Source organism: Lipophrys pholis, assembly GCF_963383615.2.
Source record: "Lipophrys pholis genome assembly, chromosome: 11".
Lineage (NCBI taxonomy): Eukaryota > Metazoa > Chordata > Actinopteri > Blenniiformes > Blenniidae > Lipophrys > Lipophrys pholis.
The window spans coordinates 21,792,528-21,806,548 of record NC_137631.1 but is presented as its reverse complement, the minus strand read 5'-3'; the positions used below and the strand labels follow the sequence as shown (position 1 = coordinate 21,806,548).

The window sequence follows — 14,021 nt, the reverse complement described above, 5'->3', positions numbered from 1 at the left end:
CCATCATTTCGTCCCAGAAACATGTAGTTGTCAGAAATCAGTCTTAAAAAGCCGAGATGTGATGCCTTTTTAATGCATAAATAAATAGCAAGACCTTTAAAAACATGTTGCTTTTAGTCAATCAGTCTAAAACACTCAAAGATGTTCTGAAATTCCTAAATCAATTAAAATTTGATTTAAAGAAAGAGGAAATGTCTCACCTGCTGTAGTCGCTGAAGTGTGCCGAATTGCAGGAGCAGTATAGTGAAGGGTACACATGTGTCGCACAAAGTGAATGTGACCTCTCTTTCCCGGATGGGAAAGGCTATCACTCTTGGATCACACCTCTTTTCCACAGCGTCGCAATTAACACATCCTCCTCTTCGGTGACACAAGGAAGACCACTGGTATAAAAGAAGCACGCCTCAACATTCACATTTCACTCTCCTCTTCTGAACTCATCTTCTGACTCTCAGGTAAAACTAAGCTCTTATTCTTGCTTTTGTTTTTCAATTTAACCTTAAACTTTTAAGTAGAATGAAATTAGGTTGTGACGGAGCCAATTTAAGGAGATTTACTCTTGTCTGGTTGGCCTGCATGTATAGAATTGCATGCTTTTGTCCATTTTGCACATTTCTTGCTCAGGAGTAAAATCCTACACAGCCACACAACGTTGGCTGCTACTACAAAGAAAACAAATGTTATGCTTAATCTTGCCACGTTTCAAGATGGAGTAATAGGCCATCTCTTATCGGGTGTAGGTATCAGGAGCTGCTATCTCTGCATCTGGAGGAAACTGAGAACTCCGCCACTAACACTGTCTTCTCTGTTGCACCGTCTAGGTTCTGTGGTGTCCGTGAGCTCAGAAACCAAGATGACTTTCTACGATGACATTTACCCATTCTACCCTCTACAAAGGACTGCCTTCATCTTCAGTAGCCGCTTGCTCACCATTATCCTGGTCTTCCTTGTGCTCGCTGTCTGTCTTCTTCTCATTCTGCCAGGGATCCGCGGGAAGTCGGTGAGTGAGACCCATCAGTTTATCACTCACTGCAAACGTGCTGTATAGATACTCTGGACATTTTGTTTCCTCTGGGCTTAGTAGGATTGTTGTGAACGTGTGATTTGATGACATATTTAGCCGTGCTTGCCTTTTTATACCCGGTGCACTTCATGTGTTTTTGACCGGCTCCTTTCCCTTCATGTCAGCGGCTGTTCTGGATGTTCCGAATCCTCACCAGTCTGTTCATAGGTGTGGTAATAGTGGGTAAGCTCTATTTTCTAATTCCTTTTGAGGAATGAAAATTGAAGATTTTTCTTGTTCCCGCCATCATGACTTTCCTTGTGCGTCCTTTTATCTCCAGCGCTCAACTTCACTAACGACTGGGCCGAGGGCAGAGTGACCACAAACGCCACCTACAAGACTTTCAGCGACGCGGTGGTCGACGTTGACATCGGCTTGCACGTGGGGCTGTATGGCATTAATGTCACGCTCAGAGGTGAGTCACTGCTGCTGCCATTATGCCTCAATCTAACACTCAAAGTAGCTTAGAACAAGACTTAGGCATAGATCTTTGAGTATCATGTTCTCAGAAATGTTCTAAATTGTTTTTTAAAAAAAGTCCAATGTGCGTCTCAACACTTATTACATTTATCTTCTATTGTGCATTTAAGTTTGATTTTTTGCTTTATTTCTTTCTTTTTTTTTTTAGGGAATCCTGTTGTACAACTCAATGAAACTATTAACTATAATGAGATGTTCAGCTGGCAGGACACTATTGAGGAAGACTATGAGGAAGCTCTGGAGAGGGGATTACCTAACCCCATCCTGTATATCGCTGAGAAATTCACTATGCGGAGCCCGTGTGGGCTCATCTTTCAGTACAGATACTCCGGTCGATATGCTTCTGCGACTCTCTGGTTGGTACTAATTTGTCATTTTTTTCGAGCGATAAGCAGGTGCTCATGAAAACCACAGAAGTGAAAACATTTGTATCTTGCTTACAGGACAGCTTTTTGCTGCTGGATGCTCACAAACATCCTCTTCTCTATGCCAGTCATCTTGTACGCTGGATACATGATGCTGGCCACCGCCGCCTTCATCTTCTTCTCTATGGCCTCCTTCTCCACCACCATGAATGTGCCTCAGTGTGTCTTCTCAGTAGGATCGGACTCCTTTGTGACGGCATACAGCCATTCTTTCTGGCTGGCTCTGGCCACAGGTAAAGTGGTGAAGCTTGCGCCTACATTCCATCTGCGTCACAAAATAGTGCAGGAAGCCGTCAGGAGGGTCATGATTTCTTCTAACTGAGATGATTTGCAGGTCTGCTGTGTGCCATAATTGGGAGTCTTGTGGTGCTGTTGAACTTCCTGATACCAGAGAAGATGAAGGAGGCCTTTAGTGTCGGGGTAGACGGCGATGAAAATGAGAGATTTTCTTACGGAGACGGCTACGTGAATTCAGTCTTTATTGACGGAGTGATTATTTATCCTATGACATCAAAATGTTCTGCGGTGAGTTGATTGGATGCACTTTGTGTTAATACTGCATGTTGTCACAGAATACCAGCTGCCTGTAAATTGATGAGTCCTTTATTTACACAGTACATTTCCTGGTCTGTTTGCCACTTTGAAAGTACACTTACATAAACTTTAACTATTGTGACTCTTGTTTATTGAAAAGGCATGTTGTATTTTGTCATCACCACCGTCGTGTGCACATACTGCACACTGAAACTTCATGTCTCCATATTAGGACAATATTCCTTCATCTGCGGCGCACTAACAGTGATAATGGTTTTTTGTGTTTCAGGCTCATCTATGAAGACGTCCACATTTCCCTCAGGGAGCTTTCCCAATTTATACTTGAAGATGTTTCTTACTGAATGTGTTTCACTGTTTGATGTTTTATAAGTCAGTTGTACATAGTTAGATATGCAAGGTTCATGGTCGGATCCGTACAATGGATACATACAGTAATCACTATATGGTTACAAACAAAAGTACTCCACTTATATAAAGCACTCTCGGAGGTCTATAAGCACTTTACACTGATAGTCTCATACACCCATTTACAAACATTTATTGTTGGGAGCAACTTCGTGTTCAACGTTTTGCCTAAGAGCACAACCTGAGCCACAGTCACTCAAATATGGATGATAAATCTATGATGTGAATGAAATCTGTTAAATTATCATTTAGCAATTATATTCATGTTGGATAACCTCATGTCCGGATCTCTAGCATGGCTTTAAGAGTATTTTTTGGGGAATTTGCTGGAATTGGTGTAAGGTTTCTGAGATGTCTCGGTGGCTGTACAACTAAAGAGATCCAAATGTGAAAATGTGGGGAAAATAATAAAAAATTGCTCAGAAAGGTACAACCGACTGATCTGTAACCGAGCCAAATGTACTTATATTTTTATGCACCTTCTTTCTTGTAACCCTTAAATAAAATGAAGACAAACAAGTGTTCAGCTGAGAAATTGTATTTTTAGTGTTTTACCATTACATTTTTCCAGTAATGTATATTTGATACATTCTTGTACACTCCGGTAAAAGTAATGATCACCTATACTATGTGTCTTTTGAGTCGTAGGTGTGTCTTTGGCCTTCAGCGTCACCATAATACACAGAGTTTAGTGCTTTTGTACAGCATATTGTTTTCATGTTTTAATACTTACTGTCGTAGATTATCATGTCGGATTGAGAATGAATCCCTGGTCAGAATTTTGTTTTCATAATCTCATGCATATACTGTAGGAGTAATATGGCCTTTCCAACCAAATCCTTGAGTAATCCAAAGTATTTACATTAGAAGTACAAGTTGTAACTCCATACACATTATAAAAATGACTAAATAAAAAATAAATGTACTAATTTATCTCTTCATAAGAAAATAATCATGACCATAAAGCTACTTCTCTTCAACACCATAAACTCACGTACAGTACCACAGACAGAGTATTCACATTTTAAGGCCATTATGACAATGTAATTCAAGAGATAAAACCTGAAAATGAGAACTGGATGTTCTTTACAGCATCGCAACAGGAGGCCAAAAGTAAAATGATAGAAAAATAAATTCTCCTCATCCCACTGAGCCACCCGCCTCGCCATCTCCACTCAGCCAGACATGCAGAACGACAGCGGGCTGATCCATGCAGGGTCGCTAAATGTAGACAGGTGTCTCCTGTCCCGTCAGCAGTCTGAACATCACCGCCGGCATCGTCTTCATGTTGATCTGACAGAGAGGCAGAGATGAGAGGAGCGGGGCTATTACCTTGCCAACTTAAGAGCCCATTTATAGATGCAGAGTTGTTACATCACTTGAATCCTAATTTACTGCCACCAGAGTCTTTACAAAGGGGACAAACAATGTGCCACTATGGTTTAAATGATGACATATTTTTGGAGTCGTTAAAGATAACACCCCCCCGAAAAGGTAAAAAAAAAGAATAAAGGCTTGGCCTGGTGGTTCCTAACATGTGATCTGAGACCCCCGTGAGGATACGCCAGAGTTCCCAGAGTTCATTGCTTCCATTTTGAAGGTTCCTGCTTTTTCTAGTTCTTGCCAGTTTGGCTTCAGTGTGATGACCAATCAAAGATCAGATAGAGGGTCTACGGGCTTTCTTAAAAGCCATCTGGCGCTCTAAAACATTTAATTAAAAAATAATAAAGGCCGGAAACTACTCATTAAGACAATATGTAGTGTTAATGGTGGAAATCTTGGCTGCTTCCTTCCAGGGTTTCCTTGGTGGATCTTGTGATCTGCATGTTTGATTTTTCATACATTTTATAGCTTCTTATGAACATAAGATTATGAGTTTATAGAGTCAATTGTGCAAATTTTACTATCACGTTGGAAACTCTGCTACACTTAGAAGTTAAGAGTTGTTTTAATTGGACTGCTGTAGTCATCTGCTGTTTTAATCACAAAGAGGAGGAAACAGATTCTAACCTTCCCTGAAATAAAAGCCATTCAGCATGTGGTAAGCACCCTTAGATCAGAGTGCATATAGCACCCTGCTACTGGTGCACTTTATATATCTGTTGGGCAACAGTTTGCTTTTTACGATTAGTTTACGTACCTAGTGTTTGAAATTGATTGAAGTTCTGTCAGTGAAATATGTAACATGAGTGTATGTCATAGTGGAAATGCTTGAAAAATGTGTGACTTACTTTTTTAAATTTTTTTTTTATTCTGTATTCAAAACGTATAATTTTTCAAATGATATAACTAAAAACTAAATAAAATCATGTTTAATTAATCCCCTAGAGATCCCCTAGAGAATATTGTTTTCCACATTTTTCCATCCTATCCTAGGGACGTGGTGCGCAGCCACATTAGGGTGATCCAGTAGAGCTGATGGGAGCTGAAGGGTCATGCTCAGGGACCTACATTGGGTGATCTATCAGCTGTGGGAATCAAACCTGCAATCTCCCAATCCCAAGTTCACTTTACTAGATTCTAGGCCACAACTGCCCCCGAATATGATACAATAACCAAAAAGATTTTCCCATTGAAACACGATGGTGTGCACAACACAAAGCAACGCAGCCAAAAGCTGGTTACTTTAAGAAAAAGTACTGAAATACTTTATTACTAGTTATTAAATAAATATATTGCTCTTGCTATTGTTGTCAATAGAAGAATCCAAATGGGTAAATTTTCTTATGACATCAGACACCCCATGAAAACAAAATAAACAAGTTCCCTAGTGTTGATTCAATCACCATAAATGAAATCATGAATTCCTTCTTTTCTAGTGCGTTTCCTCAAACAAACACACATTCTGCTAAAGCATAGCCACCAGGATTTTATCAGGTTTTGAACTCAAATTGAAATATTAAATCAAACCATTTGTCTTTGCGTCCAACAAATGCATGTTGTGGCCCCGTATGTATCCAATAATCTCCGGCCTTGAAGCAGCCTCAAACTGATTTGGTCTGTGTAAATGGCACAGTGCTCGTGTGGTGCAGTAGTCAGGGAAAATTGCCATCTTGTGTCATGAGGAGTTCTTACCTCACCCACTGAGACAGACAGGGTTTGAACAATCTTCTCATGTGCCATGGCAACAACGCTCTGACCATTTATTTCAATGATTCTGTGTCCAACACGGACGCCGCCGCGCTCAGCAATGCCGCCGCGCATCAGACTGCAGATCTGCAGAGGCCAAACATGTGATAGCAGAGCGTACAGGAACACACTCGATCTTCAGAGAGCAGCAGCGCTCTTCAGAGGGCGCCAACAATGAGCTTCGACTTAAAGCTTGGCATCACGCTCACAAGGGCTTACTCACAATGCCATTCTGAACGCTGAAGCCGAGCTGAAACTTGAGATCGGGTCTCTTGATGAGGACGGTGGTGACAGGAGGACAGCTCACGATGCTCAGCTTCACCTTCAGCTGATTCTTTAAACCCTTCAATGACACAAAAAAAACGTATCTGCACTTCAGCGTTTTTAAGTGAGTTACAATCAATTAATCTTGTCCAAAAGGAAACAGGGACTCTGGTAAACCTCATTCTTTTGTTATGTAGATTCCACAATGTTGGATTCAAATGAAAAGTTTAACATCTGAAACTTTTCAGGAGAGACGTAAAATCTTTTTAAAACTTCAAGCATGTGCAGTTGCCTTTGAGACAAAAATATGATAGGATATGATCTGGAAGACTGAGAAGCTTCATGGACAATCGTGATCATCAACTGGCCGAGGTGCTTCATACCTTGATGATGCCCTGGCATGTGGCCAGCGGTAGTCCCACCAAGCTCGTATCATTGATGGACATAATCTGGTCCCCGACGCTGAGTTTTCCAGAGCGAGCTGCCGGACCGCTGTTCAGCATACTTGCTAAGATGACGGTGGGCAGAATGGAACCCCAGCCAGACTCCACTATCACCACACCCAGGTTCTCTCCTTTCTGCTTCTCCACATACAGCTGGAGCACACAGGGGAAAGCGTCTGGTAGAATCGAGAGTTTTTTAACTTTAACACGCATTGGTGTTCCAAACATTTCTCAAAGGAAATCCATCAGTCATCATCCACAATACGTCTGCAGGGAATTAAAAAAAAGAAAAGGGAAAAGTGTTGCACCTCTTTACAGTTGTCGGAGTTCGAGAAATGGACAAGGTCATCATGGTACATTTCCTGGGAGTTGATGATGTCACTGTATTGTTTCTGGCTCAGGTCTGTAGGGTTGATGCCGTTGGCTCGCAGGAATTCTCTGTAGGCCACACTAAAAGCCTGGCCGATGGACTGTGCAATTAACTGTGCCTATGGGAAGGGGAGTGTTTGGGGAAAACTACTCAGCAGAAAGGTTATCCCAGTTGACAACAGCAAGGAAGTGAAAAAGACCACAACAGAATAAAACTAAAGCTAAATTAAAACATAAACTAAATGAAGGATGCCGACTCAGGCAGCGAACACTTACGTCCTCAGATTCGAAGACATAGCAGATCATCCGGTATTGAGTCTTCCCTTCACCAGGAGAGTCAGGAGATTCATTAAAGTCCTCCGAAGGAGCCTGAGACATGCGCCTCCGTGCCATCAAGACCACAATGCTGCCAATGTCTGCAATATAGGATATAGTCCGCAAGGCACTGTCCATCATCGTCTCCTACAGATGGCGGAAACAGTGGAAATAATTATTAAGTCTGAAAAGAAGTTCAACAACCAGATGCAGGAGACAGGTTTCATAGAGCTACACAAATCAGCCTTAACATTATGAACACTGGTCACATATCATGACATCTTTCAGTAGATGGCAGCAAGGGAATATTTTGTTTTGATGATAGATAGAAACTGGAAACTGGACGCATCTAAGGATATCACAAGTGGGACCAAATTGCGATGGTGAGACAAATGACTCGTTTAATCTCTGAAACTGTAGCTCTTGTAGGGTGTTCCCTGGGCCGCAGTGGTCAGTATCTTTCAAAAACAATTTAAAGCCAGAAAATGGTGGCCATGGATGATTGATGCATGTGGTCGCATGGAAGCCCCGCCTCACAATTTAAAGGATCTGCTGCTAATATTTGTGTGCCAAACACCACAGCACACCTTCAGAGGTCTAGGAGGGTGCATGCATCGACAGGTCAGGGATGTTTTGTCAGCAAAAGGGAGAATCTAATGCTCATAATGTTACGGCTGAATGGTGTAAGTGTTACTCACCTGTGTGTCTGCGTTCAGCACTTTGACAGCTTTTGTTGAGATAAACAGGTCCACTTCTGTCATCATCTGAGAGTCCTCATCTTGGCTCTTGGAAGTAAAAACCTTTATCAGACACTTCAGTGATTTTGTGTCACTTATTCTCACAATCCAACTTTCAAGCTTCTCAATCAAAACGTTCCTGTGGGACAAGGTGAGTAAAACCTGATGCAACAGCGCCACTCTGTGGTTCATACTGACACTGCACAGACAAACTTTCACAAATGGGTCACCTGGCATTAATACTTCACATCCCATAGTACGAGGTACCCAGAGCAGAACTCTCCCCCAGAGCTGTGCAGGTAGTGGAGCAACACGCCAGATCTCCTTTGCTGTTCAAGTTTCATTTAAGCTTGTTCCAACATTTTGAGACAGGCTGTATGAAACATTTATAAACCAAACAAACAGACGTTAACAGCTCCAGATTTACCTTTATGCGGCTGACGGCTTCATGTGCCTGGGACATGCGGACAGACTTGGAAGGATTTTTATCAGACAACACCTGAGTGCATCCTAGGTAGTTTGCAGCAAAGATAATCCCATCAATGAGGTCCTCCGGCTCACAGGGGCCTGGGACTGCACAGCACAACAAAACACTGCTGTAAAACCGTAATCTGCTCACAGATTACAGATTGTGCTAAAAGATTTGCAAAAATGATAAAAGTCAAAGGATAGTTACCATCCTCAAAACTAGGGAAAGAAGCAGCTTCCTGTGTTTTCTGTAAAACATCCTCAGTTAGACAAACACTTTACAAAGGGGTTATAAGGGGCCGTACTAAGTCTCATTGTAGATATGTTGGTGTCATGGTCTAAATTAACATTTTAGCATGCATACATTAAAAAAGATCAAATACAATCTCTGATTAAAATCTTTAAATCTGGTGATGAAACTAATCTTGACCTGAGCGGGGTCACTCTCTTCTGCAGGGACGGGCTCCGGAAATTGAGGCCTCCTTGGCTGCTCTGGTGTGTCCTCAGGCATCATGGCTGTGCTCGGCTTTTCAACCTGCTGCTGCTGCTGCTGCTGCTGCTGCTGCTGCTGCTGCTGCTGCTGCTGCTACACACACAAGCACGTCCAGTCGTTCTAGTTTTCAGGTGCAAATGACTCAAGAAGGACAGATGTTATTATTTCATTGAATAACTGGTATTAATTTGGAACAAATGACAGAAGCTATAAGGCGCATATCATCTGAGAAAGATCTGCTTTGTATTCCGTTACCTGCTGGGGTTTCTCTGGCTGTTTCTGTCTCTCCTCGGGAGAGTCCCTCTGTTGTTCTGGAGTGTGATGAGCAGCCAGGGATTGTTTGATAACCCTGGGTTCAGTCTCTGGGCTCCTAGCAGTGGAGGGACTGGGTCTGGGAACCGGAGGTACCTCTCGGACCGGCGGGGCCTTTTGGGTGTCAGTGGGTGACTGAGGGTGGGAATGACGAGGTGGAGGAAGAGGATGCTGCTTCATAGCACCAGACCGAGCTTTGGTCCGCACGGCAGCCTTTTTGCAGTCCTTGGACAAAGCTTTTGGACGTGGCTCAGCGGTGTTGGACATACATCCTTTGACACCAGAGACAACATGCTCGATGTCCTCTCCAGTTCCTCTCCTTCCTCGTCCTTTACCTGGTCTCTCTTTATCTTTTGGGCCTATGTGAGAAGACTCACACTTCTTAATGGCTCCTGGGGCATTATGGTTTTTTGTGACTCGAGGGTCTTCTTCTCTCTCCCTATCATCACCTCCCTTTCTAATTCTTTCATTCTCATTTGAGAGATAAAGGCTCGTCTGCCTTTCAACACTATTCTCTGCCTCCTCTAAATCCTCTATAAATTTGGCCCCATCCAGCACCTCTTCTATCTCATCACCATCATTAAAGAAGAACCTGTCTTCCTGGCACATTTTCACTGCACCTTCTGCTTCATCCCCAGCAATCGGGGCAATCGGGGCAATCGGGGCGCAGTGCGACCTGAATCGATGGCCCATCTTATGCTGCTTAGTGTCTGATTGTGAACTCTCACATGTTTCCGTGCTAAGTCGAGGTCTGGGTGCAATCTGGTCAGCAGCGCTGGTGTTCTCATTAATATCATCACCAGCTGCGTGCTTTAAATAGCCTCCATCCTCAGGACGGTACTGTTTGTAATACCTCATGTCAACGATGCCCTCTCTGTTCAAATGCAGCACCTCATCATAGTCCTGCTCGACATCAGAGCCCACATTGTCGTACTCGGAGCAGGTGTCCTCCATGTCCTCAGGACTTGGGTCACAACTCATGTAATAGTGCTTCGAAAAAACCGCAGGAGTCAGCCGGTCATTGTTTGCATCCTTGAAGGTACAAGATGGTTTCTCAGTGGCCTCAGTCGCCGACTCTCTCCTGTCTTCTTGGCTCTGCTTCGAAGGTCCTGGACCTGGGCGCGATGGAGGGCTGTGAGCTAATATTTTGGAAATGGTTCCAGGTCTCTTCCCATGAGCCATAACTGGCCCCTTCAGACCTTTACCCTAAACCCTGTGAAGATCAATGGAAAACCACATTTACATTTTTGAGACACTTGAATTATAAGTATTGCAATTGTTCACATTATATTTTTCAAGCACATACATGTGTGTTTAACATCAATCACTCTTATCTTCATTAGAAGCAATGAGCAAATTGTATTTTGTAAACGATAGCAAGGAAACGGATGCATGTTTCTGCACACATGCAGTCTTCAGACCAAAGAACAACACTGATTGACTTCATCTTCATCCTCAGCAGATCTTCGTCAGGTCCAACATGCTTTCACCTCTTGAACAATATACATCTGTTTTTACTGCAGGTGCGAGGTTCTCCAGTCAGCTGCAAGATGTACTGATATGTGGAGTGGTTGTAAGTGACATTTTGTTTGTAAGCATTTCAAATACTGCAAGGGCGCAAGTTACATGTATAACCACACCATGGTCACAGATATAAGCAAAAATGGCTAATACAAAAGTAAAGATATACCCTCAAGTTGGTAAACATTTGTCATTTTTATTGACATTAACATGCAAATGTGGGCGTGGATTGTTCACCAGCTGCTAAACAGCACTGAAATTGTTTCTACATTTATCTCTTTGTGAGAATGTTTTCATGTTTTCTCTGCGAATGCGTTGGTTTTCTCTTCTCTGCTTTCCTCCAACAGTCTAAAAACATGCATTTGAGGTTAACTGGTCACTTCAAATTGCTCAGGTGTGAGTGTGAGATTGTCAACTACCCTGCACTGGAAAAAATGGTATAATAGATGTACGGATTGTTCAATAGATTCAAACAATGTTTGACGAAATAAAGATCCACGTATGATGAAAATGTAGTCATAGTTTGCGCGTGATGTTCTCAAAGAACAGAATTAGTATTTAAAATTCCAATTAAAATGTGTTCCTCACTCATAAGCAAAGAAATAATGTTGAATCTATTTCAGCCACAGAACAGGTTTTTCTCTGTCGTCATCGCTTCACAGCTACCGCATGATTAACCAACAACACCTTCTCAGAGCATGTTGGAGCACCAGATTTAAACAGCATATGTCAAAGATTCTTTATTTGCACTTAGAACTAAAAAGACAAATCTGGAAAGAGTTCACATAGAGTGCTCCACTGACTAGTTCCGTGTCACACTTTAAACTCACAATAACAATCTCTGAGAACAAAAGACACGTATTAAGGCCATTATACTGTAAGTCATTCTATTAATTCCACTCATCTTAACACCCACATGCACCAACTGAAGCCTGTTGTCTACAAGGCCTGCTGATGTGAATTGTTATCTTTCATCTTGCTTGGCTGTGTCAGCTCTAATTTTGTCTTGATGTCACACAGAAGAGGGAAAGCTGCAGCCTAAACTTAGGCAGGCCAGTAGCATGTGATGTTTTTCTTTTTCTCCTGTTATTTTGTTATCTTAAACAACAGCATTACAAATTCATCCCTGAAAAATGGAGACAGTCTGGGTAATGCAGTTGTCACACTCATGAGCCATGGCATGCATCCACTGGGAGGTTTGAAGGCACAACACAGCGTCTGATGACACAATAAATTGAGAATATATATGATGAAAATAGACTGCCTGAATTGAAATGCAAATGTGTTGATACTCTTTTATGAAGTGTCATTTCTTGTGGGAGCTAAACAACAAATAGAACCGTAGAACAAGACAGTAGTCTTAAAGCACATAGAGCTTAACTTACAAAATGTATCAAGTTTTTTTTAATTTTCCTTTCTATTGTTAGTCTGTAACATCACATGAGCTATAAAGCACATGTTGATGGACTACTGTGTCCAGGGTTTTTGGGTTGTTTTTTTTTTGCAGTATGATGTAAAACAGCCTAGATGGAATTGATCTAGAAATAAGGGCTGCATTACCTGTTTAATCCTGGGTATATTGGTGCCAGCACACACTAAGCAGTGGTGTGCAACACGCCCAGTTCTCAACATGTCACCATCAACACCGTCACTCTCATCTAAACAGGAGGCATTTTAGCTTCAGGCTGACAACACCACGATCACTGTTTGTTTTGGGCTCGGACTTTAGGATTACGCTGCACACAGACAAACATAATCAAAACCAGTCTAAATGGTGCTGATCGGATGATAATGCCGCTCGGATTATTGCACCGTCAGGACAGAAATGTGTAATCCCAGCTCACAGGACCGAAATCATGACCTCTCCATGGTGCTGATTAAAACAATTAGGGTCATCACAGTGTATGATGCTCGGCAGTTGTCTGGTATTTGCCCTGCCCTTGGTGTGCTTGCAGAGGTATTTAATAAGCCCATTATGCCGAACTTTTGCCGCAGCTGCAGGGGTGGTTGTTGTGGTCTCCTCACATTGCATCTGCCTACATGTCGATAAGATAATCCGATCTAAGGATGCTTTTTCCCCCTCCAGCGCAGTGAAGGAGCTCACTTATGCTTTAACCACCTTAAAACATAACGTTATTCTTTTTTTCCCCCCACACACCGCTGCAAATTCTCATCGACCTTGATTTGGAGCATGGAGACTGCACCACGCTGACATCCAGCTAATGGGCTGCTGATGTGCCACATCCAGATTGTTTTCTGGCTCCGATCGCAATGGGCCTACATGCAACCCGATAACACGCCGTCTTCTCCCTCCTTGCGAGCCACTTACCGACATCGGTCCCCGTGAAAAGCCCGTGTACGGCTGGTCGGATCAGATTGTTCTCCACGACCGGGATGATTTTTGAATAAAAGCCGCACAGCTGCCCGGGAACCTGTGTAACACATACGCCTCCCATCATGTGCGCACTGGTCTGTCCAACATAAAAACCCAAACACTGAGAGACACATACACGTAAATCACGTCAAATGTCATATTTATGTCTCTAATGATGCAGTTTTTAGGACCATGAGGCTCACATTTTTGTCACACTCTGCATTTCATTAAATGTCCTGCCTTCTACACTATAAAGAAATATAGAAACAGAATACCTAAATTTGTTGGTTTAATAGAGCATTATGGTTTGTATAAAACAGCTTTGACTTAAAACTGTTGAGAGTCGTCAAAATGTTTTATAAAAAAGGTTAGAACAACTTTTGACACTGTGAAACTCCTTTTAAGTATTATTATTTCCATTTAGAGATTGTTTCTGCTCTGCAAGGTTGTTGATGTCTATTACATTTAGTTGAATGTCTTTATTGTCATTGCTTTAAAACAATGAAACACAGTTTACTAGCTCTAGTTTTCCACAATATGCACATTTAACAAATAAGCACATTTAGGACAACATTGTCATACAAATCTACACACACACACGCCCAGTTGTATATAAATAAATATATATATATATATATATATATATATATATATATTCAAAAGTTACA

The 14,021-nt window shown here is 42.1% G+C and overlaps 2 protein-coding genes across 4 annotated transcripts; one reads left to right on the top strand and one right to left on the bottom strand.

The window, feature by feature from the left end:
- Positions 1-853: 853 nt before the first annotated feature.
- On the top strand, positions 854-3,457 carry duox2 (dual oxidase 2; the record flags this gene model as incomplete). The annotated part of the gene is made up of 7 exons (XM_080474403.1): positions 854-1,000; positions 1,189-1,246; positions 1,344-1,478; positions 1,692-1,899; positions 1,987-2,201; positions 2,303-2,493; positions 2,792-3,457. 7 exons carry the CDS (start codon positions 854-856, stop codon positions 2,801-2,803), a joined length of 966 nt encoding a protein of 321 aa, XP_080330529.1. The 3' UTR covers positions 2,804-3,457.
- On the bottom strand, positions 2,558-13,476 carry LOC308116296 (amyloid-beta A4 precursor protein-binding family A member 2-like). Of its 3 annotated transcripts, none has more exons than XM_080474402.1 (12): positions 13,309-13,476; positions 9,402-10,671; positions 9,084-9,224; positions 8,862-8,901; positions 8,613-8,758; positions 8,147-8,233; positions 7,410-7,595; positions 7,073-7,252; positions 6,705-6,917; positions 6,281-6,400; positions 6,004-6,144; positions 2,558-4,221 (listed from the first exon to the last, which is right to left on the bottom strand). In XM_080474402.1, exons 2-12 carry the CDS (start codon positions 10,638-10,640, stop codon positions 4,150-4,152), a joined length of 2,565 nt encoding a protein of 854 aa, XP_080330528.1. In that variant the 5' UTR covers positions 10,641-10,671; positions 13,309-13,476; the 3' UTR covers positions 2,558-4,149. The 3 variants fall into 3 exon arrangements, with proteins under 3 accessions (XP_080330528.1, XP_080330526.1, XP_080330527.1); XM_080474400.1 differs by having other exon boundaries at positions 9,084-9,239; positions 13,309-13,415; XM_080474401.1 differs by having other exon boundaries at positions 9,084-9,227; positions 13,309-13,366.
- Positions 13,477-14,021: the final 545 nt, after the last annotated feature.

Bases quoted from the DNA above. Each gene is read 5' to 3' on its own strand.
- LOC308116296 (XM_080474400.1), bottom strand. From the start codon at position 10,640: ATGGCTCATGGGAAGAGACCTGGAACCATTTCCAAAATATTAGCTCAC. The intron at 9,240-9,401 runs GTAACGGAATAC...TTGTGTGTGTAG, and splicing joins AGCCAGAGAAACCCCAGCAG to CAGCAGCAGCAGCAGCAGCA. The intron at 7,596-8,146 runs GTGAGTAACACT...CGCCATCTGTAG, and splicing joins TGCTGAACGCAGACACACAG to GAGACGATGATGGACAGTGC.